The 24,857-nt window shown below is 39.1% G+C and overlaps 1 protein-coding gene across 1 annotated transcript in view; it reads left to right on the top strand.

Moving 5' to 3' along the window:
- The window catches only part of Malrd1 (MAM and LDL receptor class A domain containing 1), a 744,773-nt gene that overhangs the window by 120,822 nt on the left and 599,094 nt on the right, over positions 1-24,857 (top strand). The window contains exons 10-12 of the mRNA XM_060372547.1: positions 445-652; positions 10,292-10,438; positions 14,584-14,681. Coding sequence (XP_060228530.1) covers positions 445-652; positions 10,292-10,438; positions 14,584-14,681 — 453 coding nt within the window. The remainder of the gene's footprint in view (positions 1-444; positions 653-10,291; positions 10,439-14,583; positions 14,682-24,857) is intronic.

Below are 24,857 nucleotides of genomic sequence, written 5' to 3'. Positions count from 1 at the left end.
CTCTGATACCCTGCAGGGTAGAGCCTTTCAGAGGCCCTCTAGGTAAGCTCCTGTCCCGTCAAGCATTAATTTTAGTAGTTTTATAAAACATACACAGTTATAACACTACGGAGTTAATAACTATTTTTTTCTTGAAAAATAAAGGAAAAAGGACTGTACTGGTACTCAAATAATGAGTTTGCAGTAAAAGTGCATCCACCTGGTTACATGGACTTTTATTTCTTCTTGATTGGCTTTCCAGAAGCCTTAATGGACCCAATGGGTTTATCAGCCTTAGGATTGTAGATCAGACTTCTCAACACTAATTTTGTCATCAATTGCAATTCGTCATCATTTGGTGTTTTCCCCCAGTGAGTTACCTTTGTGACTCTTCTTCAGCTCTTTCTTTTCCCTTTTTGTATTTTCACAGTGTAATTTCGTAAATTAACCACATTTCTCATAAAGGTTGCTTTTGAAGGCACAGTTTTGAGGCAGAGAGGTTTTATTGGAATTGGTCGGCTCTCGGTCTACACGTGTGAACAGACCCATCTCCAGCAGCCTTGTTCTGTTCATGAGTACGTTTGTGCCGGTGGCCAGTGCCTCCCCCGCTCTTCAGTCTATGGCTCCGGAACGGAAGACTCCAACCTCAATGATGAAGACCCGGAGGCTTGTGGTAAGTCAATGCCTGCTGGAGTCTTTTACCTGCTCCCATTCATGGTTATGGGATTTTAAAGAGTCTTTGGCTACTTCAGGGGAAATCTAATTTCCCTGAGATATAACAAAAGTCATTCTCACTCTGAAACTATTAGCATTATTCCTTTGACGGCCGCTGTTAATTTAATGGTTGGTGTTTGCTCATAAAACTGCTAAATATCCCTCTTTGTTCTTCAAATAAATTGCTATTATTAGTGTTCTGTGTGTGTGTGTATGTTGTGTGTGATGGTGGTTGTGCACATGTGCATGCATGGCATAGCATATGTAAGCATTGTTTAAAGAAAAAGAGTGTGAGAAAGCTCTTACTAACTTTCTTTGTGGACATTTTTTGTATTGGTAACCCTTGTTAAACACATTGTGTTTTCCCCTGTAAGCAATTATCTTGGAAGCTGAAGAGAGCAATTAAGGAGGACACGGGAAGGCGCTGCTATTCTCCCCCTGCCCCCAACCAGCCGTGGTGATTGCAGAAGCCACCTCCAGCGATCTGGGCCTTTTGAAAAGTGTTTCTGATAGGAAGGAGGGGAGATCCTGTAATGATCCAAACCGCACCAAACTTCAGTGAGCATGGAATTTACATTGCAAGTCAGGGGTTCTCCTGTGAGGTAGCTTAGCAACTACGATTCATGAGATGTTTTTGAAACCTGGAGTTCCAATAAATGAATCTCTTTTCTGAATCACAAATAAGGAGTTTTTATAAAACATTAAAATTTTGACATTTATTTTCCTGTAATGTTTTATGCTCGTAAGATATTTTGTTATATAGGGGAAAAATATTGCAATAAGATAAATGCCACCATGTAATGAAAGGATCTCCACACAACATGCTTTTCTTGGTGTGAGAATGAAGACTTTATTAAAAGCATTGGAGATCCTGGAAGAAGAAAATGGGCAAACAGAAGAGTACTCCGAGGTGGGCCTGATAATAAACAGAAGTTCAATTAATTCTTCCAGCACCTCGCTTTACACCACTTCATCTTCTAACCAGTGTGATCTCAGCGGGGCTTGCACTTAACTTTATTTTTCCTCAGAGAGAATAAGGAGACTGTATTTACTCTGATTATGTGAAATTCATTTCAATGATTTACTTAAATATTTTATAGTTAATATGATCCATTTCTTTTTGGGAAATGCACATTTCCTAAAGTCTCTATCATTTTTTGTTTCAATGCTGAGAGTAAATATGTTTCTTTTCTTTTTTTTATTTTTTATTTTTATTTTTTTTGATATTTTTTTAAATTTTTTTCCATCAATTACACTTTATTCATTCCCCCCATAAGCCCCTCCCTCCTCCCCTCCCAATCCCACCCTCCCTCCTCCCTCTGCTTGCATGCCACTCCCCAAGTCCACTAATAGGGGAGGTTCTCCTCTCCTTTCTGATCTTAGTCTGTCAGTTCACATCAAAAGTGGCTGCATTGTCCTCTACTATGGCCTGGTAAGGCTGCTCCCCCCCCAGAGGGAGGTGATCAAAGAGCAGGCCAATCAGATTATGTCAGAGGCAGTCCCTCTTCACATTACTATGTAACCCAATTGGACTCTGAACTGCCCTGGGCTACATCTGGGCAGGGGTTCTGGGTTATCTCCATGAATAGGCCTTGGTTGGAGTATGAGTCTCTGGGAAGTTCCCTGTGTTCAAATTTTCTTGTTCTGTTGCTCTCCTTGTGGAGACCCTGTCCTCTCCAGCTCTTACTATTTCCCAGTTCTTACCTAAAATTCCATTCACTCTGCCCAACAGTTGCCCATCAGGCTCAGCATCTGCTTTGATAGTCTGAAGGGCAGAGGCTTTCAGAGGCCCTCTGTGGTAGGTTCCTAGGTTGTTTCCTGTTTTCTTCTTCTTCTGATGTCCATCCTCTTTGCCTTTCCAGATGGGGATTGGACATTTTAGTTAGGGTCCTCTCTCTTGCTTAGTTTCTTTAGATGCACAGGTTTTAGTGGGTTTGTCCTATGTTGTATGTCTATATGAGTGAGTATATACCATGTGTGTCTTTTTGCTTCTGGGACAACTCACTCAGGATGATCCTTTCCAGATCCCACCATTTACCTGCAAATTTCATGATTTCCTTATTTTTCATTGCTGAGTAATATTCCATTGTGTAGATGTACCACAATTTCTGCATCCATTCTTCAGTTGAGGGGCATCTGAGTTGTTTCCAGCTTCTGGCTATTACAAATAAAGCTGCTACAAACATGGTTGAGCAAATGTCCTTTTTGTGTACTTGAGCCTCTTTTGGATATATGCCCAGGAGTGGTATGGCTGGATCTTGAGGAAGCGCTATTCCTAGTTGTCTGAGAAAGCGCCAGATTGATTTCCAGAGTGGTTGTACAAGTTTACATTCCCACCAGCACTGCAGAAGGGTTCCCCTTTCTCCACAACCTCTCCAGCATGTGTTGTCACTTGAGTTTTTGATCTTGGCCATTCTCATGGGTGTAAGGTGAAATCTCAGGGTTGTTTTGATTTGCATTTCCCTAATGGCTAGTGAGGTTGAGCATTTCTTTAAGTGCTTCTCTGCCATTCGGTATTCCTCTACAGAAAATTCTCTGTTTAGCTCTGTTCCCCATGTTTTAAGTGGGTTACTTGGTTTGCTGCTTTTCAGCTTCTTTAGTTCTTTATATATACTGGATATGAGTCCTCTGTCAGATAAAGGGTTGGTGAAGATTCTTTCCCAATCTGTAGGTGGTCGCTTTGTTTTGATGACGGTGTCCTTTGCTTTGCAGAAGCTTTTCAGTTTCATGAGGTCCCATTTATTGACTATTGCTCTTAGAGCCTGTGCTGTTGGTGTTCTGTTCAGGAAGTTTTCTCCTGTACCAATGAGTTCTAGGGTATTCCCCACTTTTTTTTCAAGCTGATTTAATGTGTCTGGTTTTATGTTGAGGTCTTTGAATATGTTTCTTTTCAATTGTTCATTTGGAAATTGGGTTTATTCTGTTTTTTTTTTTGTGTGTGTGGTTCTTTTTTTGTTTTTGTTTTGTCTTGTTTTGGTTTTCCCTTGTGGTAAATGATTCTTTGCCACCACCACCCCTCTGACACAGACACTTTCACAGGGGTCCTAATCAAATACATCCTGGAACATTAGCTGATATTTTACTTTTAATTTTGTACATTTTTCTGTGTATTGAAATGGCATGAATTACTTTTCCATCATTTTCTAATGTAACTGGTTTCAGACCTAGTCTTCCAGTTCCTCTGAGCGAATAGAGGGACAGGTTTCTGTGCTTATCTACAAATACTGCTGCTTACTCGCCTTAATTTTTCCAAATACTTTAAGCTCACTAGTCCAATAAAAAATTGTCATTCTTGGTTGAGATCCACTTGATGGAGTGATCTGAGATAAATATATAACCATATTATGCATGTCACATAACTACATTTACATATTCATATGCCAAACTATTTCATGTGAATATTTTTATGTTTACTTTGATGGTTAATATTTGTTGTCAGCTTGGCTAGAGTTAGAATTCTGTGAGATATACCCATGAGGATATACCCACAAGGGACAAGACTCACTTTAGATGTGAATGGTACCTTCCATAGGAAGACAGAGAGTTGCCAAATAAAAAGAGGGAACCAGGTAACTATCAGAGTCTTCCCATCTGCTGGTTGTCTGAATCAAGATGAAGAATCTCTAACTTTTCTCTGTGGTGGTACACACCTTTAGTCCCAACACTCGGGAAGCAGAGGCAGGTGGATCTCTAAGTTCAAGGCCAGCCGGGTGTACAGAGTAAGTTCCAGGACAGCCAGGGTTGCACAGAGAAAACTTATCTCAAAAGAACTAAACCAGAAACAATATTGGGAGACTTCAACACCCCACTGTCAACAATGGACAGGTCAACAAAACAGAAATTAAACAAGGAAACAATAACTCTGATAAAGGTCATGAATCAAATGGACCTCACGGACATCTACATAACCTTTCACCAAACACAAAATAATTTACCTTCTTCTCAGCACCTCATAGGACCTTCTCCAAAACAGACCATATAGTTGGTCACAAAGCAAGACTCACAGATACAAGAAGATTGAAATAATCTCTTGTATCCTATCTGACCATCATGGACTAAAGCTGGACCTCAATTAAAAAAATAGCAAAAAGCCTACCACACATGGAAACTGAACAACTTGCTACTAAATGACAGCTGGATCAGAGGAGAAATAAGGAAAGAAATTAAAGACTTCCTAGAATTCAATGAAAATGAAGGCACAACATACCCAAACTTATGGGACACAATGGAAGCAGTGCTAAGAGGAAAGTTCATAGCACTAAGTGCCTTCAAGAAGAAATTCGAGACAGCTCATTCAAGCAACTTAATGGCTCACTTAAAAACCCTAGAAAAAGAAGAAGCAGACACACCAAAAAGGAGTAGACAGGTGGAAACAATCAAACTCAGGGCTGAAATCAATCAATTAGAAACAAATAAAACAATTCAAAGAATCAATGAAACCAAAGCTGGTTCTTTGAGAAAATCAACAAGATAGACAAACCCTTAGCAAAGCTAACTAAAAGGCAGAGAGACACCATCCAAATCAACAAAATCCAAAAGGGGGACATAACCACAGACACTGAAGAAATCCAAACAATAATTAGGTCTTACTTCCAAAGCCTATATGCCACAAAATTTGAAAATCTAAATGAAATGGACAATTTTCTTGACTGATTCTACATGCCAAAGCTGAATCATGACCAGGTAAACCAATTAAATAGTCCTATATCCCCTAAGGAGATAGAAGCTGTCATCAAAATCTACCATGCAAAAAAAGCCCAGGGCCAGATGGTTTCAGCGCTGAATTCTACCAGACCTTCAAAGAAGAGCTAACACCAATACTCTTCAAACTAATCCACAAAATAGAAACAGAAGGGACACTACCAAACTATTCTATGAAGCCACAGTCACCTTGGTACCTCACAAAGACCCAACAAAGAAAGAGAATTTCAGGCTAATCTCCCTCATGAACATCCATGCAAAAATACTCAACAAAATACTTGCAAACTGAATCAAAGAACATATCAAAGATATCATCTACTATGATCAAGTAGGCTTCATCCCAGGCATGCAGGGGTGGTTCAATATACGGAAAACCATCAATGTGATCCACCACATAAACAAACTGAAAGAGAAAAAACACATGATAATCTCCTTAGATGCTGAAAAGGCATTTGACAAAATCCAACATCCCTTCATGTTTAAAGTCTTAGAAGAGATCAGGGATACATGGCACATACCTGAACATAGTAAAGGCAATATACAGCAAGCCTATATCCAACTTCAAACAAAATGGAGAAACTTAAACAAATCCCACTGAAATCAGGGACACGGCAAAGCTGCCCACTCTCTCCATATCTCTTCAATATTGTTCTTGAAGTTCTTGCTAGAGCAATAAGACAATTGAAGGAGATCAAGGGGATACAAATTGGAAAGGAAGAAGTCAAATTATCACTATTTGCAGATAATGTGATGTATACCTGAGTGACCCCAAAAATTCTACCAGAGAACTACCGCTGATTAACACCTTCAACAAAGTGGCTGGATACAAAATTAACTCAAAAAAAAAAAAACAGTAGCCCTCCTGTATACAAAAGACAAAAGGGCCGAGAAAGAAATTGGGGAGACAACACCCTTCACAATAGCCACAAAGGACATAAAGTACCTTGGTGTGAACCTAACCAAGCAAGTCAAAGACTTGTATGAAAAAAATTTCCAGGCTCTGAAAAAAGAATTAGATGAAGATATCAGAAAATGGAAAGATCTCCCATGCTCATGGCTTGGCAGGATTAATGTAGTAAAAATGGCCATCTTACCAAAAGCAATCTACAGATTCAATGCAATTCCCATCAAATTATCAATTTACAGACCTGGAAAGAATTCTTTACAGACCTGGAAAGGAAAATTCTCAACTTCATATAGAACAACAAGAAACCCAAAATTGCTAAAACAATCCTCTACAGTAAAAGATCTTCAGGAGGTATCTCCATCCCTGATCTTAAGCTGTACTACAGAGCAACAATACTAATAACTGCATGGTACTGGCATAGAAACAGACTGGTGGATCAATGGAATCAAATGGAAGACTCTGACATAAATCCACACACTTATGGACACCTGATTTTTGACAAAGATGTCAAAACCATTCAATGGAAAAAAAACAGCATCTTCAAAAAATGGTGCTGGTCTAATTGGATGTCTACATGTAGAAAAATGCAAATAGATCCATAATTATCACCCTGCACAAAACTTAAGTCCAAGTGGATCAACGACCTCAACATAAAACCAGACACACTAAACTGCTTAGAAGAAAAAGTAGGGAAGAGCCTTGAACTCATTGGCACAGGTGACAACTTCCTGAACAGAACACCAACAGCACAGCCTCTAAGAGCAACAATCAACAAATGGGACCTCATGAAACTGAAAAGCTTCTGTAAAGCAAAGGACACTGTTGTCAGAATAAAACAACAGCCTACATTTTGGGAAAGGATCTTCACCAACCCTATAAATGACAGAGAATTAATATCCAGTATATATAAAGAACTAAAGAAGTTAAACAGCAAAAAATGGAATACAGAGCCAAACAGAGAATTCTCAATAGAGGAATATCAAATGGCAGAGAAACACTTAAAGAAATGCTCAACCTCGTTAGCCATCAGGGAAATTCAAATTAAAAGATTTTACCCATCAGAATGGCTAAGATCCAAAACTCAAGAGACAACATATACTGGAGAGGTTGTGGAGAAAGGGGAACCCTACTCCACTGCTGGTGGGAACGTAAACTTGTACAACCACTCTGGAAATCAATCTGGCGCTTTCTCAGACAACTAGGAATAGCGCTCCCTCAAGATCCAGCTATACCTGTTCTATATTATATTTATATTTGAGAAACTAAATATAATACTTAAATGGAAGACATGCACAGCAAGGATATTTTATTTTACTATTGTACTATCTCTAGAGGCCTTTCAAGTTCAAAAAATGTTGATGGATACTAAGATAACACTGTGAGAAAGAGTTACTCTGTACTCCACTATATACTAAGCTCAGATCACTGGTCCATGTTGGTTTCATAAATATCAACTACCTGTTTACAATCTACCGTTATTAGAACCCAACGTGCAGTTACTAAATAGTATGTCCCCATAGGCTCCCATACAAGATTTCTTCTTATGTCATGAAGAGCTGAACCAAAAGATTTATAAATATTTACTTTTATGATCCACAGCTTTATCATTGGAATTGTTTTCTTGTGCCTGTATTATATCATGGTTAAATAATTAAGAAAAAGCTTCATCTTCATTTGAAAGCATTACTCTAACAAGTCAGAGAAAAATTTCTTTGAAACTGTGAACAGTATCAAGCACTGTTTAGAAATAGTGAAATGTACCCTGTAGTTACAGCAAGTTGAAAGTAACCAGACAATGAAAATTAGTGTTTGCAGTTAATATATTTTATTGACAGATACATATCTATATCATTTCAATTTTACACATGTGTAGCATTTGCAATACTTAGTATGACCATTCGTCAGTATGTCTTTGACCCTACTTTCTTCTTATATTTTTAAGTGATTTATTTATTTTTATAATTATTCTTAATGTGCATTGGAGTATTTTCTTCTGCATGTATGTTTGCATGCAGGTGTCCGGTCCCCTGGAACTGGAGTTACAGACAGTTATGAGCTGCCATGTGGGTTTTGGGAATTGAAACTGGGTCCTCTGGAAGAGCAGTCAGTGCTCTCAACCTCTGAGCAATCTCTCCAACCCTTCTTCTGATATTTACTACTTCATCTGAAACTTCCTGAAATACAAAGGGGAAACATTATAATGGAAAAACCTCAATTTGAGGACCTTCAATTAGGCTTTTATACCATACAGCAACTATGGTATAAAAGATTTAGTTTTGTTAAAAAAAAAAAAAACATTCCTTTTTTAATCTAGCAGAACAAGTACCATCAATAAAAACACCTGAGTGGTTCACTGTGTTTTCACTGAGATCACAACATCATGTTGCTTTCCCAAATCTTTATGGCGATGGATTCTAAAAATTTAATTTTAACTTTCAAAGAACAGTAAATGTTTAGTGTTCTGTGGAAAACATAATAGCTGACATTTATTTTTATTTACGTATTTATTTTGTGGTGTGTGTGTGTGTGTGTTCCTCTGTGCATGCCTGTGTCTGCAAATGCTTGGGCATATGCAGAAACTGGAGGTTCATACAGTGTGTTTTCCTTTATTGCTGTATACCTTTGTTCCTTTGTTTTGTTTTGTTCATCTAAAAACTTAATTCAAGAGAAACTATAACAAAGCTCAGACGGAATCTGGAAGACATGTTGTTAGATGCTCTGGGTTCTCTTATCAGCATCCGATGCTTTTAAAGCACAAAACACAACTTCTCTTTTTTGGGGGGTGGGGTTGCAGTGTCTTTTCACTGACTCTGGACTTCACTGAATGGCTAGACTGGCCTACCAGGTCCATGGAGCTGCCTTCTTCCACCCAACTAGGGCTAGAATTACAGAAGCATGCTACTGTTGCCATACCTGCCTTTTCATGGTGGGCTGGATATCCAAACTAAGGTCTTCATGCTTGCTTGACAAGGATTTTACCCACTGAACCATCTCCCTCGTCCAACAGATAAAACATTTAGATGATAAAAGGCCTGATTCCAAATTTTTTCCTGTCGACAACTGCAACATTTATACAGCGCAATGTTATTTTTGTCTTGAAAAGCTTAACATCTTTTTTAGTTGCCCAAAGGTTTGGGGGGCAGAGATCATGAGGGAGACACCATTTTTCACACATTGCCTTGCCAGTAATTAATAGCAGCTGGCTGCTACAATGAGAAGAATTATTTACATGGACTTGATTCCTTTGGGCAATAATATGTAACTTATTGTCTCCAAATGGTAATATTGAACACATAACCCAATTAGGGAGAGTAAGAGGGAAAATGAGAGGTATTAGTTATTATGCTCAAGCGACAGGCATAAAATGGAAGCAACTCTGGACCCAGACAGACATGTTATCACTGTAAAGTAGAAGATTTCTAGTGTAGGGAAGTATCCCTATGATTTGGGAGATCCCTAGAAATAAGTGGGAAGGTCTGGCTGCAGCAAAGACTTTAGCACTTTGCGAGTATTTTTGAGAACAAGTATATGTTTTATGTCTTGTTTCTCCACATCACCTTCTGACTTAAAAGTGACATGGAAGGATCTATAGGTAACTGAACTCACATAGGATCACCAATGGACACTCCGCACATTGCCAAGGCGACAGCCATAGCTAGTGTATAGGACTCTATGACTGTGTCACTAAGCAGAATCGAGTCCCTTTGGAAGAGTTGCTTCTACTTGTTACCAGTAACCACAGCCGCTGAGCTATCTGCCCAGAGACCAGGAAAGGAAAGCAGATCCAGAGGAATCGGTTTCAGGTTGGGGAGGGGAGTGAACTACCCTTGTTATATTAATTTATGTAAGTTTGTTTTAGTTGTTGTTTTTAACTGTCTTGTAGTCAATTTGTTTTTATTTAGGAAGAATTCTGTTTAAAAGCAAAAAATATTTGCTTCTAACGACAAACCTGTCATCATGTATCAATGCTTCATTCTCCACACCTTACAGCAGGTCAGCTCACCTGGGACTTCGAATCCGGTTTCTGTGGCTGGGAACCATTTCCCACAGAAGACTCCCACTGGGAAGTGGTGGAAAGGCGGGGTCATGGAGAGCACCTGTTTCCTGAGGCTGGTCACACAGAGGGCACAAGCCATGGTAGGGCATTCTCCTCTTCAAAGGTGTTTTCGTTCATGTTGAAATGCTAAAGCTGTTTATTTTTGTTTCTATTTACAGACTAAATGGAGCTTTGGCTTGTCTTGCCTTAACTCCTCCTGACCTGATTAATAGTTAATAGCTAATTGTGTGTCCTGAAAGGAACATTCTTGAGATAACCATCAATTTTATTGTTACATTTTTTTTAATGTTACAGTGATAGTCTAAAAAAGGGGATGGCATTTCTGATAAATTGTACAGTAGTTTTACTTCCTTTCTTTAAGTGTCCCAAGTCAGGCAAACAGAGAGAAAAAAATGGTCTCATCTATCTGGAAACAGAGAGCAAGGATTTACGACTACCTATAAAACCTGGAAATACTGTAGACTGTATACTGCAAAACATCATTACGACTTTTACATATATTCGTAAAATCAAAAACCCATAACTACCTGCAAAGTTCTGAAAATGCTCTATGACACTCCCAGGCACACATAAAGGCTTTGCTCTCTAGCTCTTTATTTTGTTTACATTTCTATGGCATGGCTCACACACCTCACTATCACGCTAACTTTGTCACTGCATAGTTGGGGGTCTGATAGTTTATATGCTCACTGGGCATCATCCTACTTATTCTTTGAGATTTATGAAAAGGTATACCAAACACAAATCTTGGGAGAATTCTTATTATTTATTTGTTTAATCACTTTATTCCTGGATTCCAGCCCCCTCCCTCCTCACCTCTCAGTCCTGCCCTCATGTCCCCCTTTCCCCATTCCACCCTGGGAAAATTGAGTTTGATGGAGCATTAGAAAAGATTCAGGAGGAAGACTGTTGGCTGTAGCTGTAAAGCTGGCTCATTATTGGCTGGTACAGTGAGTTCTAGACTTTTGATTTTTTGCTTATTTGCTTATTGTTAAGTCTTAGTTTCTCTTTAATATTCTGTGTCACAGTGACCTGGAGCCGGTGGAGCTGCTTTGTGTATACTTCTTTCTTCTACCCTTCTCCAAACCTTTAAAAAAAAATTTCCAACCCACTAATACTAGATCAGAGAGCAAAAGGGATAGAAAAGAAAGGAAAAAGATCCCTGAATAAAGTCAGGGGTTAGAGTGGGGGTGACTTTATTGTTAAATTACTTCCTGCTGATTAGGGGCATCTAGTTCCTTGGGGAAAATGTGATCTTTGCAGTCAGGATATCTAATTTCGTCCTCTTCTTTTTACTTCTTTGTTCATGATACTTTAAAAACCATGACCAACAACAACCAACAAAAATCAATAACAACCAACAACAACCAACAAACTACACACGTAGGATTAAAACAAAAATATATTTTTATAATATTTCTGTGTTTAAAAAAATAGCTTCAAAATTCTCACTGCATAGTGACTTAAGCTTAAAGTTTAAAATAGATACAAGTGGCAGCTTTCTTTATAAGCTGATATGTATTCTTCTTTTTTCTTTACCTAGGACAATCATTAAGCCAATAGCATGATTAGGAACTAGGTGCCCAGTGGTAAAAGCTATGGTTCCTGCAGTGAGGCAGGCAGTCTGGTAGCTAGAGCTGATGAACAAGGGATCACATTCAGATAGGCTGAAAGGCTTAAGAGCTAGAGGGTGGTTCGGTGAGGTAGGGGGTGCTTAGCGGAGAATGACTTCCCAGTACAGCATTGCTGAAAGGAAATAGGAGCCAGGAAGAAAGATCTAAGAAACTGTGAGGAGGTGGAAAACCAGCTGAGGGTTGAACAAAGCATGATCCAATTAGGAGAAACGTCTTCAAGAGGATGGCAGCTGTGTTAGGAGTTCTGTTTGAGACATGTGTGATTAGACAAGATAGAGGACAGGAAAGAAGAGAGTACCCAGGTATCTGAAATTTTTCTAGAGGATAATGGAGACTGTATTAGACAGATTGAAGCCTGTGATCAATCATATTTGCTGGAGAAAGCTATTTGGATGAGATTTGGGGACAGGAAAGGATACAAGATTTGGAATAGGACAGAGAGATATGTAATATGAATGGGAGAAAACGAGGGCCTGAGCAGTGGCTGAAAGCCCCATAGAGAGTCTGCACAGCTGTGTTGTGGTGGTTTGATGTGAACTTCACCAGGAGCAGGGGTATGAAACTGTCAGTGTAGAGGTCACTACACAGGAATCTCGGGGACAGGAGCTCTGTAGAGCTAGCTACTTTTTCTGCTGCAGAGGGACTGAGTGTGGGTACCTGAGATGGGCAAGCAAGCTCTGCCCCTGGCAGTGTGTACGTGTCTCCCCACAGTGACAGAAGCATGCAGGCTCACTCCTTTCTGAGCTCTGTAGCACTATAGTATTTCAGGTTGGAGAGAGGCCTCAGCAGTTAAGGGCACATACTGCTCTCAGAGAAGAGCACAATTCAGTTCCCAGCTCCTGTGTTGGTGCCTTACAACTGCCAATTACACAGAGCTTTCGGGAGATCCCACAACTGAGGCCCCAGAAGGTGTTTGTGCTCACTGATGTGTGCGTGCCTAGAGACACACACCTAATTAAAAATAATAAAGTCAAATCTTTAAGAAGTTTCAAATTTATCAACTTCCTGAGATGATACTGTTTAATTTCACTAAATACTTCATAGATTTCAATGTAGAGACTTTGAACATCTGTTGTCGTGTTATAGGCGTTTGCAGCCATTATAAATGCCTCACTCTAAAAATTAATTTTAGTTATTGCATGTGTATTGAATAACACATTTATTGGATCTTTTTAAAAGATTATTTTTTGTGTGAGAGTGTGTGTGTGTGTGTGTGTGTGTGTGTGTAAAACCCACAAGTGTGTGGGTGCCTGAGAGGGCCAAAAGAGGGACCTGGCTCCACGGGAGCTGAATTTACACATGGCTGTGGGTGCTGATGGTGAGGACCGGGAACTCAGACCCTCCACAGTGAGAGTCAGCACTTTTAACGGCTGTGTCATCTCTTTCCAACCTCAAACGTAACTGTTTTAAAAATGTAACCCCTGAGCCCAGTGTCTTTAGCAATTGCATTTCCTTTATAGATCTACTATTATTGTCTGTAAATAATGACAATTTTATATTCTTCTTTTTTTGATTTTAAATTTTCTGTTTAAAATTCCTGAGCCAGACTTGTTTGGGTTGATTTTGTTTTATTTACTCTTTGTTTTGTGTATTTAGCATATGTAGTTTGCCTATGATTTTTGCCTATATTCATTAGAGACTGCTTCTTCCATTCTTAGAACATGAACAATCTACTTTCTAGGCTATTGCCTTTAACAGGTATATGATTTGCAACAGGTGCGATGATGGGGGTGTTTATGAGAGCACTGACAGGAATCTACAAAACAGCATAATTGATTACGAAGCTCCCCTCTTTCTTAATACAGCCGGCATTGATGTGCATCCAGGAAAATCACTGTCTGAACGAGGTGTTCTCCAAGTCAAACAGTTGGCTTTATAAGTTGCTTAGAGACCATTTGTGTTACATTCTGCCTGTCACTTTGTGATTATCAAAGGGTGGGATCAGAGACTAACATTGTTTGGCATAGCTTTCCTTGTGAGTTTTCAATATTCAAGGATGCTGCCCCCTATTCAGCTCTGAGTGTGTGATCTTCTGAGCTGCTAAAAGATGCTGTCCCCTGTGCAATTGCCATGAGTATATCCACGTCAGTTACAATCTAAAGGCGGTTATTTTGTTAATGTTCAGATTAGATCTTTAATTAAGCTCTCATCCCCTCCAGCAAGACAACAATGTCAAACATGTAAGCCCCACGAGGAACCAGACTCATTGCATACGCTCATCTCCTTCAGTACATTTTGAAGAGACTTAAAAATAAAACTCCCAAGAGAATTTCCTGAGGGGATGCTGACTATCTAATTGTAAACTCAGAAGCTCCATTTAATTTGATTTCAAACTCTATGACAGGAGTTAAGGCAATAAAAATGTTTGTTTAGGTAATTTGGATTCAGAGTTTATCTTTTATCAATTAAATTTTATTTTCGATATTTAATGCCATGCATATGAAATTTACAGAGCCTAATGGTAAATAAGTGAAAATGTGATTTTCTTTATGTGAGCAACAGTCGAGTAAGACCCGGGGCAAAGTGCTAAGTGTACACAAGAACTAGTAACTGAGTGTGACTTTACATCTCTTTCTGTTTCCCCCTCCCAGGATCCTTTATTTATTTTGGGTCACAGCAATCCACTGGGTTGGCCAGGCTAGGAAGTCCCATCCTTAAGAAATCATCTACTGCCTCTACTCCATGCCAGGTAACCAGCTCTTCCAAGCCTCGCTTTGCCATTGAGTTCAGATTGCATTGATAGCAAATGCCTGCCGTGTTTCTTATCATTTTCAGGATGGCTTAAAAGTTTCACCGCGCTTTCAGAGGCCCTCTGTGGCAGGTTCCTAGGTTGTTTCCTGTTTTCTTCTTCTTTGGATATCCATCCTCTCGGCCTTTCAGGATGGTTATTGAACATTTTAGTTAGGGTCCTCTCTTTTGCTTAGTATGTTTAGATGTACAGACTCTGCCATGCAGACTGTGAAAGCAGATGCTGAGCCTGATGGCCAGCTGACAGGCAGAGTGAATGGAATTTTATGTAAGAAGTGGGAAATGGTAAGAGATGGAAAGGACAGGAACTCCACAAGGAGAACAACAGAACAAGAAAATTTGAACACAGGGAACTTCCCAGAGACTCATACTCCAACCAAGACTATTCATGGAGATAACCTAGAACCCTGACAATGCAGCCACTTCTGAGAACTGATAAACTAAGATCAGAAAGAAGGAGAGGAGGACACCCCCATCAGTGGACTTGAGGAGGGGCATGAAGGCAGAAAGTGGGGGGGGGAGGGTGGGACCGGGAGGGGAGAAGGAACGGGCTTATGGGGGGATACAAAATGAATAAAGTGTAATTAATAAAAGTTAAAAAAAAGCAGAAAGGAGAAATAAAGAAAATGGACAAAAAAAAACATTAGCTAGAGGAAATTATGAATAGTTGTAGTTAATGGTAGCTACATAAAAATCCTTATAATGACTATAAAAAGAATGTAAAAGAACTAATGCATACCTTAAAAAGATAGATTACACAATCTATCTGTCACAATCTTCTCTACTTTGAAATATGCATATAATTTTTATAATTGTTGAAATAAAATATACACTAAGATTTATCAAATTTGAGGTGAGATAAAAATTTTGTTCAACACAATCATAAAAATAAAATAAGTTATTTGAAAGTGAAAAAAAAAAGTTTCACCGGAGCTCCTTCAGCAAGAAATGCTGCGTCCTTCTAAAAGTCTTTGAAACATACCACCTACACTCTTCTCTTGTGGGGCCTGCTATGGCTTTTATTGTTTATATTCTTTTCACGTGGGCCTTTGAGTAATCTGAAGCAGATGCACCTTGCCTAATTCACCACCTGTTTTGATCAAGGGTGTGAAGTGAGGAGGTTAGATAAATGCCTGTGGAGACAAAGCTAAAATAACAAGGGAGAATGAATATATACAGAAAAATTAAACTTATTGAGACTTTATATTCAGTGAGTTTGTTAATGCAAACACAGAAACAGTAACATTTCCCTTCTGTTTCAGCACAACAGAGAAGAAAGCATCCGCATGTAGCTGACAGAGATTTAGATCTCTGCTTGGCTAGGATCAACTGTGGTACACAGTGCTTGACCACGACTTTGGGGGCAGTGTCTTCAGTGAGGTGATAAGCATTAGTGGACTTCCTGCACATGGACATAAGAATGAAATTTAATTATATCATGCACTGTATTTGGCACATAGTGTCTGTGGTATACAGAAATGGGAAGACCTACCCCGCTGGTGGAAGGACCCATCCCATAAACCGGGATTCTGAGAGGACACAACATAAAAGAAAGCTGCACGCTAGCATCCATATTTCTCTCTTTCCTCACTTCACGAGCAAAACGTTCAGGTGCCTGACACTTCTCGGCCCTGTGGCAGACATGTTTTTTACAGGGAAGGAGGGACCATGGCATGGAGATGGGAAGGGAAGCCCTAAGTTGGAAAGGACACAGGATCCGGGGCATACCAGTATCATGGGATCTCCTTTAAGGGAATCTGCTGATTCCCTTAAAAAAGAGAGGCAGCTTATGCTGCATGACATCCCTTTCATGATAGATAGTAACCTGACCATGAACCAACATTAACCATTTCCGAACTTAAGTATCATTTATCATGCATTTGGAGCATAGCAATGAAAATGGTAACTAACATAATCCACATTCACTAGTTCTTTAATTTTCTGTTATACTTAATCCTTAAATCAGATGTGTCTGCTTATCATGTTTATTTTCCATCCTTTAGAGATGCTGAACCTGCCTCTGAACCTCAAGATTTCAGTTAATTTTTGAGTCTTTACTGATCAGAAAACAATGACTAGACCAATACTGAAGCACACAATAAATTCATGCCTCTAAGTATTGGGTGGTAGCCATTTATTCAGATATCCTTGATGATGAATTACTTATCATCCAGAAGGATAAAACGAATTAAGTTTTCAGTTTGAGTCTAGGTGCCTAGAGCTCTTAATAGGTTGTTTTTACTTTCTTTTTGTGTTCTGTTTTGTTGTTTAACTCCTGCCCCCTCCTATTTCTTTGTGAGAATGAAGATTAAAGACAATGCTTATCTCCCTTCCATTTCCACCTTATCCAAATGCCCTTGACATGTTTCTACCTTTCCTTTATTTTAATTAAACCCTATGTGATAGAACGATATCTATTTTTTTAGGAATCCCAAGGAGCAATTTTCTAAACTTTAAAAAGTACTTTCCAAGCTAGCTTAGCGTTAACTCGAGGTCATACACTGAGTTATAAACACAAAAGTTAGTAAATGCAAGGGAATAGGATATATTAATTTTGTATTCATTCCATGTATTTTGAAACAAATATTAAGAGTGTACAACATTCTTAGAATTCATAAAGTGTCACTGAAAACCCAGATGTGTGTGTGCTTGTGTGTATGTGTGTGTAGATGCATGTTGTGAGTTATGTGTTCTTTTTGAAGATGTCCTGGGTTTTCATCACTCTATCCTTGTTTATGATCATTAATTATTGTTAGTCATTGGGATATCTGTTTTTTCATAATTTCCTTTTGAGGAAACTTTTCTGTGTTTTTGGTAAAAGATGTAGCTTTGCAGTTGCTATTTTTCAGGTGTTTCTCAGTGAGAAGTCATTCCTGATATTGATGTTGACCTCAGAAACAAGGCTTTATCCCCAGTGGCTTCAGACACTGACTTAATGGTTCCCCTATTCTTATGGAAAATGAGAGTGCTTCAGAGCCTCACTACCGATGTGCAAAAGTATTCGGTTTTCTCTTTGTATACATCTGCTTCAGGGTTAGCCATCTTTGAACTGGAGAGGAGTTTGAATTACTTGATAACACATTTAGCCTAGAAACTAGTAGGAGACTATAAAGAAGGCCATTTGTGGCCAAAGATACAAATAGTTAACATTTTCACTCAAAGGCTTGTTTTTTCAGTGCGTAAAATGTCCTTATTTATAAGTGTAGGGTTATATATGATACCTCCAAAAAAGTCACAGAGTAAGCAAGCAAACCAAATTCCTCTCTTCTTAGGTAATTGGAGAATCTGGCTGATTCTCTGATTCAAAACATATTGATAATAGTTCTGTTTATGGAACAAATGTTCTTTATTATGAAATAATACTGAAAAACAATAAAATAATCCAAGTTGGGCACTTTGATATGATTAAAGCCACCATCTCATGAAATTATGTGATTATTTGCCCCCTACACAGTCATATCAGGCTGATACCATTAAGGTTGGTTTTTGAAAGGACTTTAAAGGAACATGAGCTTTCTTGTGAGTCACCTTTGCTAATAGCACAATTTAGGGTCATTTTATATAAATTACCTTATACTTTATGTGTAGTCAACACATGGCTCCAGTATGTGCATTGTTCCTGCAGCTTGTCATTGTTCACGATGTGAACTTTAATTTAGAAGTTCTAAAGTCTCTTCAGCCAGTAGTAGAAACTTGGCACGTTGCCTCAAAATAGGAGGTAGGACAAACAGAGCACATGTCGACCAGAAGCCATTATTTCTCATTGATGTTGCAGTGTAGTTACTGGTTATAATTAGCTAGAAAATATGAAATATGAAGGAGATTAATGTGAGCACTAATATTTTCTGAATTCACATTTGTTGTTGTACAAAAACCACAGCATTTTACTTTTAGGATTTTGCTGTTAAATACAGAAAGCTTGATATTATAAACCCTGTGCTTTCAGTGTTTTAAGGTTTTTTTTTTAATTATCCAACTCACTTTGCAATTATTTTAATGTGGCTTCATTTGAACATAATTTAGATTTTTTTTTAAAGAAACATTTGAAAAGCAGGACAAAGGTGGATGATGTGAAGAAGGTTGGCTTTCACACTGAAGTCCCAATGGAGCAGACTTTCCATATTTGGACCTAGGTTTCTCAGCCAACCTGGGATGTGCATTCTTTAGAGTCAAAGATGTCAAAAACAAAGCAAAACAACCAAATGAACAACAACAACAAAAAAAAAAAAAAACAAGAAACAAAACATTAAAGTAGTTTTTCTCCCTTTCAGACCTCATGGGTAAAACAATGTAAACATTCTCTCCGTGGTTCAGTAGTATTATTACTCTGTGGTAATCACAGGTCTTGAGGCTAGAGTTTAACAGTAACAGGGTGAATGCATGCTTGCTCTAACAACATGTGAAGTTTGCCAGGGACAGTGTGCTAGCTACTTTCCTTAGAACTATGACAAAATACCTGACAGAAGAGACTTAAGGGAACGAGAACCTTTTTATTTTAACTCTTGGTTTCAAGGAGTTCAGTGCTGTGGTTGCCTGGCCTCATGCCGTTCAGCCAGAAATAATGGCGGAAGTGTGGGTGAGGTACATTTCCACAACCTACACATCTCTTTTAAAAATCTCTTCTTATATTTTAATTATGATCCTTGTCATTCCACATGTTCTTGTTCTTGATGCTTAAATGTATAGCAGGTGTGATTTAAGACAAGAACAAGTGAGACATGATTAGATGAGAAGCAAGAAGGGCAGGGGTAGCTGAGAGTGGGGAATACACCTGGGAAAGGACAAGATGCTCTGATGGGGAGTTCTAAGACAGGGAAGTCTATTATCTATGCTTCTGTTGCTGTTACATATGGCATGACCAAAATAACTTCTAGAACAAAGAGTTTATTTGGGCTTATGGTTCCAGAGGCGTAAGAGTTCATGGTGGAGAGGCATAGCAACAAGCAGCAATCATGGCAGCTGGGTTAACGTATTTTTCTCTTTTTCATTAATTTAATTATTTAATTAATATACAGCCTGATCACAGCCATTTCCCTCTTCCCCTCCCAGGACCACCTTCATTTCCTCCTCCCACTATTCCTCTTTCCCCTTCTCCTCAGAGAAGGAAAGCCCCCTCCCTCCCACCAACCCACACTGGCATATCAAGTTGCCGGAGGACTAAGAGCATACTCTCCCACTGAGGCCGGAGAAGGGAACTCAGCTATAGGAAAAAGATAGACAGGAGGTAACCGAGACAGATACAGTCACCACTTCAATTGTTAGGTGATCCAGATGAAGAATAAGCTGCCCATCTGCTACATATGGATAGGGGTCTAGGTCTAGCCCATGCATGCTCTTTGGTTGGTGGTTCAGTTTCTGTAAGCCCCCACGAGCCTAGGTTAATTTACTCTGTGAGTCTTCTTGTAGAGTCCTTGACCCCTCTGTCTCCCTCAATTCTTTCTCCCATTCATCATAAAACTCCTTGGGATCCACCTATTTTTTTGGCTGTGAGTCTCTGTGTCTGTTTCCATCAACTGCTAGATGAAGCCTCTCAGAAGACAGTTATACTAGGCTCCTATCTGCAAGCATAATAGACTATAATTGATAATGTTAGGGGTTGCCTTTCTCCTATGCAGCAGGTACCAAGTTGGGCCAGTCATTTGTTGGCTTTTTCCTTGATCTCTGCTCCATATTTATCATTACTGTCCTTCTAGGCAGGACAAATTTCAGGTTGAAGGTTTTATGGGTAGGTTGGTATCACCCTAATTCAAGTAGAAGTCCTGCCTGGCTACAGGAGGTGGCAACTTCAGGCTCCAAATCCCCGCTCACATCTAGATGTCTCAGCTAGGGTCACCCTCATAGACTCCCATAGACTCCTGGGAGGCTCCCCTGTCCAGAGATGCTCCCCCACCAATTTACGTTCTTTTCTCCCACTCAACCTACCACTGAATGCCCATCTCCATTCCTTTCCTCACCCTCTCTTCCACTCAGTTCACTCCCTCCATCTACAAAGCCACACAATGGAAAAAAAGACAGCATCTTCAACAAATGGTGCTTGTCTAACTAACTTCTGCATGTAGAAGAATGCACATAAATCCATATTTATCACCCTGCACAAAACTCAAGTCCAAGTAGATCAAAGACCTCACATAAAACCAGATACTCTAAATTTAAGAGAAGAGAAAGTAGTGAATAACCTTGAATTCATTGGCATAGAAGAAAACTGTTTGAACAGAACACAAACAGCACAGACACTAAGATCAACAATTAATAAATGGGACCTAATGAAACTGAAACCTTCTGTAAGGTGAAGAACACAGTCAATAGGACAAAAAGGAAGCTTACAGAATGGGAAAAGATCTTCACAAATCCTACATCCAATAGAGGACTAATATCCAAAATATATAAAGAACTCAAGAAATTAAACACTTACAAATCAAATAACCCAATTGAAGAATGGGGTACAGAGCTGAACAGAGAATTCTCAACTGAGGAATCTCGAATGACTGAGAAGCACTTTAAAAAATGCTCAACATCCTTATTCATAAGGAAATGCAAACCAAAATAACTCTGAGATTCCATCTTTCACTTGTCAGAACAGCTAAGATCAAAAATTCAAGTGACAGCACATGCTGGTGAGGATGTGGAACAAAAGGAAAACTCCTCCATTGCTGGCAGGAGTAAAAACTAGTAAAACCACTATGGAAATCAGTCTGTCACTTTCTCAGAAAATTGGGAATAGTTCTACCTCAAGACCCAGCCATACCACTCCTGGGCATACACCCAACATATGCTTCACAATACTTTAAGGACACTTCTCAACTATGTTCATAGCAGCTTTATTCATAATAGACAGAAACTGGAAGCAACTTAGATGTCCCTCAATGCAAGAATGGATAAAGAAAATGTGGTACATTTACACAATGGAATAAACATTACTCAACTATTAAAAACAAGGGCATCTCAGGGTCATTTTGATTTGCATTTTCTGAATGACTAAGGACACCTTGCATTTCTTTAAGTGTTTCTCTGCCATTCTATATTCCTCTGTTGAGAATTCTCTGTTTAACTCTGTACCCCCATTTTTTAATTGGATTACTTGGTTTGTTGGTGAGATTTCACCTCACACCCATCAGAATGGGTAAGATCAAAAACTCAAGGGATAATGCAGGCTGGAGAGGATGTGCAGAAAGGGTAACCCTCCATTTCTGGTAATCAATCTGGTGCTTCCTCAGAAAATTAGGAATAGTGCTACCTCAAGATCCAGCTCTAACACTCCTAGACATAGACCCAAAAGATGCCCACCATTCAGTAAGGACGTTTGTTCAACCATGTTTTTAGTAGCTCTGTTCATAATATCCAGAAGCTGGAAACAACCTAGATGTCCCGTAATGGAGGAATGGATACAGAAAGTGTGGTACATTCACACAATGGAATACTACTTAGCAATTAAAAACAAGGAAATCATGAAATTTGCAGGCAAATGGTGGGAACTAGAAAAGATAATCCTGAGTGAGGTAACCCAGAAGCAGAAAGACACAAATGATATATACTCACTTATAAGTGGAAATTAGCCATAGGCTAAACATACTAAAATCTTCAGCCCTAAAGAAATTAAACAACAAGGAGTACCCTAGGGAAGATGCTTAACCCTTATCCAGAAGGGCAAACAAGAAGTAGAAGATAAGGTACGGGACAGGAGCCTTCCACAGAGGACCTCTGAAAGACTTTATCCAGCAGAATATCAAAGCAGATTTTGAGACTCATAGCCAAACTTTGGGCAAAGTGCTGGAATCCTTATGGAAGAAGAGGCAGATATAAAGACCTGGAGGGGACAGGAACTTCATAAGGAGACCAACAGAGCCAAAAAATCCTGGGCCCAGGGGAGCCTGCAGAGACTGATACTTCATCTAAGGACCATGCATGGAGAGGACCTAGACTCCTTGTTCAAAGGAATCCCATTGGCTGCTCAGTTTTCATGTGGGTTGCCTAGTAAGGGGTACAGGGTTGTCTCTGACAGGAACTCAGTGATACACTCTCTGATCACCTCTCCCTGATGGGTGCAGCCTTGCCAGGCTACAGAGGAAGATGATGCAGCCAGCCTTGATGAAACCTGATAAGCTAGGGTCAGATAGAAGGGGAGGAGGTTCTTCCCTATCAGGGGACTAGGGAAAGGGCATAGAAGGAGAAGAGGGAGGGGGTGTGACTGGGTGGAGACAAGGGATGGGGCTGCAGCAGGGATATAAGGTGAATAAATTGTAATCAATAAATATATAAATGAAATAAAAACAAGGACATCATGAAATTTACAGGCAAATACATGGAACTAGAAAATATCATTCTGAGAGGTAACCCAGACCCAGAAAGACACATGGTATGTAGTCACTTATAAGTAAGTCTTAGCCAAAAATTACAGGATAACCATCACAGACCCCAAAAAGCTGAACTTTTCTCTCTGCTGTGTTTTAATTTATGTTTAAACATCTACACTATGCTGCACCTTTGTTATTACACATACATTCTGGTGTTCCTTATCTTTCCCAACTCCCTGGAAATGTTTTTGATTCCTAAGGGCATCCAAGACATTATCCATTATCTGATATTGATTCTTTCCTCTTTCCTTCCCTCCCTCTTTTCTTTATTCTCTCTCCCTTTCTCCCATCTCCTTTTTCTCTCTAAATGTTTACAAAAACTAAACCATGAAAAGTCCATGTAGTCCTTCTTTGTCGTCAAGCTGTTGACTACCACACAAAAATTGCTGTAATGGGACTGCAAGGGATTTCTAAAGGCCGCATGAGTATATACCCAACTGAGAGATTTGGGGGTTTTTACCCTTGATTATCTATTTGAAACCCCAGCTGTTCTGGGTTTAGTTTAGTCACTTCTCCCTTAACAATACTAAATTTGAAAAGACTTTGGAAGGTTGCTTGGTCTATGCTGAGCTGAAGGATTTAAGTCTCTACAATGCAAATTCCCTTAAATATAACTTGTAAGCTCCTCTGCTGTTGCATATGGATCTCCTTGGCATTTATGTTTAGTAACTATTAAAATGACTTCTCACTAGTGAAGGTCTGAGTGACAGTCTGACAGCTCCGAATACTGATGGGGTATGAGCACGTCCTGAACAACAAGGTTTGAAGCATATTCACAGCCTGGGGACATGGTGGGACGCACAGCAGGGATCTAAAATTTACTTGACACCAAGGAACAAGTCCTTGCTTTCCATGGTACTTAATTAAACACTCCCTTTGACTTTACATTTCTAATTTACCTGTCAAGGTCTGAACTTCGGCCTGGCAACAAAGTCTAAGATGAAATGGACAATCAGAAAGGATGTTTTGATCAGGTAGTGGCAATTATATCTACACAGAAAAATAATGTCAAATTGGGACATACAATGGTTAGTATTTCAAACTGAAGAATGCTAAAAGAACATTAAAATACGCCTATTTCTTACCGGCTTAAAAAACTCCTATGTTGAATGTTTCATTTCTCTTTAAGGCGTCTCTTACAGCCTTAGTGCTCTCTATATGATAATGGGTAGGATGAAAAATCGCTGTGCATCTGAACTTTATTTTGTGGAAGTTTTGAAAAAGAATATTATGCAGAATGAATCATCCCCAAACTGAAAGAATTAATCTTTTCCTTACACAGTACAGTTTCCTGAGAAAGTGTGTGCTAAGTATTGCTAGAACAAATGATTGCTGAAGCGCCTGTCAGAGCTGCAGCTGTTAGGAGCCAATAGAGAGCTCCCTTTATTTTTGTCAGTATGTAGTCAAGCCCCAGCCTCTTAGATACTATCGGCGTTAATGATGACTAAGCACTAAAGTGATTAAAATTTTCTAGCCTCCTAAAGAATATTTTATGTGCCTTAAATTATTGAAGATTACTAGGCTATGAACATTCAAATTCATCAATAATATGATAACAGAATAATTAATGAACTTATTTGTTATAATTTTGCTCTATTGAAAACACTAATTTTCAAAGAAAGTTTTTATTCATTTGGAGTTTGAATACAAAATAGCATACATAATTATTTCTGGTGTTGTAACTTCAAATCACTATTTGCACAACCTAGACTTACAAAAAGCAAGAGGAGAGGAACCTAGGAAATTTCTCTGGGAGTAGAGTGGGA

Source organism: Meriones unguiculatus, chromosome 19 (assembly GCF_030254825.1).
Source record: "Meriones unguiculatus strain TT.TT164.6M chromosome 19, Bangor_MerUng_6.1, whole genome shotgun sequence".
In the NCBI taxonomy this organism is placed as follows: Eukaryota; Metazoa; Chordata; class Mammalia; order Rodentia; family Muridae; genus Meriones; species Meriones unguiculatus.
Note: the sequence above shows the minus strand (reverse complement) of the source record. Positions and strands in the feature narration are given on the sequence as shown.